The following is a 3,835-nucleotide window of genomic DNA, read 5'->3' as shown; positions in this document are numbered from 1 at the left end:
AGTCACCCAATCAACCAGTCACCCAATCAACCAGTCACCCAATCAACCAGTCACCCAATCAACCAGTCCCCATCAACCGTCACCCAATCCACCAGTCACCCAAACACAGTCACCCAATCAACCTCACCCATCCACCGTCCACCCAATCACCATCACCCAATCCACCATCACCCAATCCACCAGTCACCCAATCACCAGTCACCCATCCAACTAGTCACCCAATCAACCAGTCACCCAATCCACCAGTCACCCAATCAACCAGTCACCCAATCAACCAGTCACCCAATCCACCAGTCAACCAGTCACCCAATCCACCAGTCACCCAATCCACCAGTCACCCCAATCAACCAGTCACCCAATCAACCAGTCACCCAATCCACCCGTCACCCAATCAACCAGTCACCCAATCAACCAGTCACCCATCACCAGTCACCCAATCAACCAGTCACCCAATCACCCCGTCCCCCCAATCAACCCCGTCACCCAATCCACCAGTCACCCAATCAACCAGTCACCCAATCCACCAGTCACCCAATCCACCAGTCACCCAATCAACCAGTCACCCAATCAACCAGTCACCCAATCAACCAGTCAACCAATCCACCAGTCACCCAAACAACCATCCCCAATCCCCAGTCACCCCCAATCAACCATCAACTAGTCACCCAATCCACCAGTCACCCAATCCACCAGTCACCCCAAACAACCAGTCACCCATCCACCAGTCCCCAATCAAACCCGTCACCCAAACCCACCAGTCACCCCCAAACACCAGTCCCCCCAATCAACCTCACCCAATCACCAGTCACCAATCCCCATTTACCCAATCAACCAGTCACCTAATCAACCAGTCACCCAATCCAGCAGTCACCCAATCCACCAGTCACCCAATCAACCAGTCACCCAATCCACCAGTCACCTAATCAAACCCGTCACCCCAAACACCAGTCAATATCACCCAAACAAACCCGTCACCCAATCAAACCCGTCACCCCAAACCACCAGTCAACCAGTCACCCAATCCACCAGTCACCCAATCAACCAGTCACCCAATCCACCAGTCACCCAATCAACCAGTCACCCAATCCACCAGTCACCCAATCCACCAGTCACCCAATCCACTAGTCACCCAATCAACCAGTCACCCAATCAACCAGTCACCCAATCAACCAGTCACCCAATCAACCAGTCACCCAATCAACCAGTCACCCAATCAACCAGTCACCCAATCAACCAGTCACCCAATCAACCAGTCACCCAATCAACCAGTCACCCCCAATCCACCGTCACCCAATCAACCAGTCACCCAATCCACCAGTCACCCAATCAACCAGTACCCAATCCACCAGTCACCCAATCCACCAGTCACCCAATCAACCAGTCCCCAATCCAAACCCGTCACCCAATCAAACCCGTCACCCAATCCCCAGTCACCCAAACCAAACCCGTCACTCCAATCAACCATCACCCAATCACCAGTCCCCCCAATCAACCAGTCACCCAATCAACCCGTCACCCAAACCACCAGTCACCCAAAACCACCGTCACCCAATCAACCATTCACCCAATCCAACCAGTCACCCAATCAACCAGTCACCCTAACCAGTCACCCAATCAACCAGTCCCCAACCAGTCACCCAATCACCCAGTCACCCAAACCACCAGTCACCCAATCAACCAGTCACCCAATCCACCAGTCCCCAAACCACCAGTCACCAAAAACAACCAGTCCCCAATCACCATCACCCAATCCACCAGTCACCCAATCCACCCGTCACCCAATCAACCCGTCACCCAAACAACCAGTCACCCAATCAACCGCATGTCACCCAATCAACCAGTCACCCCCAATCAAACCCGTCACCCAAACACCAGTCACCCAATCAACCAGTCACCCAATCCCAGTCACCCAATCCACCAGTCACCCAATCAACCAGTCACCCAATCCACCAGTCACCCAATCAACCAGTCACCCAATCAACCAGTCACCCAATCCACCATTTAAACCCAATCAACCAGTCACCCAATCCCCCAGTTCCACCCCAAACAAACCCGTCACCCAATCCAAACCCGTCCCCCCAATCCACCAGTCACCCAACCACCAGTCACCCAATCACCAGTCACCCAAACCAACAGTCACCCCAAATCAAACCCGTCACCCAATCCAACCAGTCCCCAACCACCAGTCACCCACTCAACCAGTCACCCATTCAACCAGTCACCCAATCCACCAGTCACCCATCCACCAGTCACCCAATCCACCATCACCCATCCACCAGTCACCCAATCAAACCAGTCACCCTCACCAATCACCCAGTCCCCAATCCACCAGTCACCCAATCCCCCAGTCCCCAATCCAAACCCGTCACCCAATCCACCAGTCCCACCCTCAACCAGTCACCCAATCCACCAGTCACCCAATCACCAGTCACCCAATCCACAGTCACCCAATCCCGTCCAGTCACCCAATCACCAGTCACCCAATCCAACCCGTCCCCAATCCAAACCCGTCACCCAATCAACCGTCACCCAATCCACCAAATCACCCATCACCATCACCCAATCCCCAGTTTCCCCAATCACCAGTCACCCAATCCACCATCACCCCAAACAAACCCTCACCCAATCAACCATCACCCATCCCCATCCCCAATCCCCCGTCACCTAATCAACCAGTCACCCAATTCCAGCAGTCACCCAATCCAGCAGTCACCCAATCCAGCAGTCACCCAATCCACTTCACCAATCACCTTTACCCATCACCAGTCACCCCAAAAACCATCACCCAAACACCAGTCCCAAACAACCAGTCACCCAATCAACCAATCAAGCCAATCAACCATCCCCATCAACCGTCAATACAGGGCACCCAATCAAAAGTCAGCCAATCACCAGTCACCCACAACAGTCACCCAACAAACGACCCAATCAACCAGTCACCAATCACAGCACCCAATCAACCAGTCACCCAATCCCAGTCACCATTAACCAGTCCCCAGTCACCAATCAACCAGTCACCAATCAACCAGTCCCCAGTCAAAGTCCCATCAACCGTCACCATCAAACCCGTCCCCCCAAACAACCATCCCCAATCACCAGTCACCCAAACACCCCCACAGGCAAACCCATCACCGTCACCCAATCAAACCCACCGTCACCCAAAACCAGTCACCCAATCAACCAGGGCACCCAATCCACATCAACCATCAACCAATCACCCAATCAACCGGGGACCCAAACACCAGTCAACCAATCCCAAACCATCACCCAATCAACCAGTCACCAAACACCAGTCAAACCATCCCCGCAATCACCAGTCTCCCCAATCAACAGTCACCAGACCCAATCAAACCCGTCACCCATCACCAGTCACCCAATCCACCGTACCAGCAAATCACAGTCACCAATCAACAGTCACCCAATCACAGTCACCAAAACCAACCACCCAAAATCCCCAATCACCAGTCACCATAACACAGTCACCATCACGGGCACCCAATCCCAGTTCACCCAATCAAACCAGTCACCCAACCCAACCACCCACGGGCCAATCCACCGTCACCCACCCAAACCATCCCCAATCCACCAGTCACCCAATCCACCAGTCACCCAATCAACCAGTCACCCAATCCACCAGTCACCCAATCCACCAGTCACCCAATCCACCAGTCACCCAATCCACCAGTCACCCAATCCACCAGTCACCCAATCCACCAGTCACCCAATCCACCAGTCACCTGCGCCAACTTCTTGCATGACAGAAAACGTCTTCCTCAGCTAGAAGTTCAAGGTCAAAATCCACTGTACTTTTGTCACTCTGGAAATATTTATAGTT

The 3,835-nt window shown here is 53.3% G+C and overlaps 1 protein-coding gene across 1 annotated transcript in view; it reads left to right on the top strand.

Annotated features, from left to right (window-relative positions):
- The window catches only part of LOC119591173 (extensin-like), a 23,682-nt gene extending 19,901 nt beyond the window's left edge, over positions 1 to 3,781 (top strand). The window contains exon 3 of the mRNA XM_037939882.1: positions 2,691 to 3,781. Within this exon, the coding sequence (XP_037795810.1) occupies positions 2,691 to 3,781 (1,091 nt within the window). The remainder of the gene's footprint in view (positions 1 to 2,690) is intronic.
- The last annotated feature ends 54 nt before the right edge of the window (positions 3,782 to 3,835 follow it).

Source organism: Penaeus monodon, chromosome 28, assembly GCF_015228065.2.
Source record: "Penaeus monodon isolate SGIC_2016 chromosome 28, NSTDA_Pmon_1, whole genome shotgun sequence".
NCBI classification, from domain to species: Eukaryota; Metazoa; Arthropoda; class Malacostraca; order Decapoda; family Penaeidae; genus Penaeus; species Penaeus monodon.
This window is presented reverse-complemented; position numbering and strand designations above follow the sequence as displayed.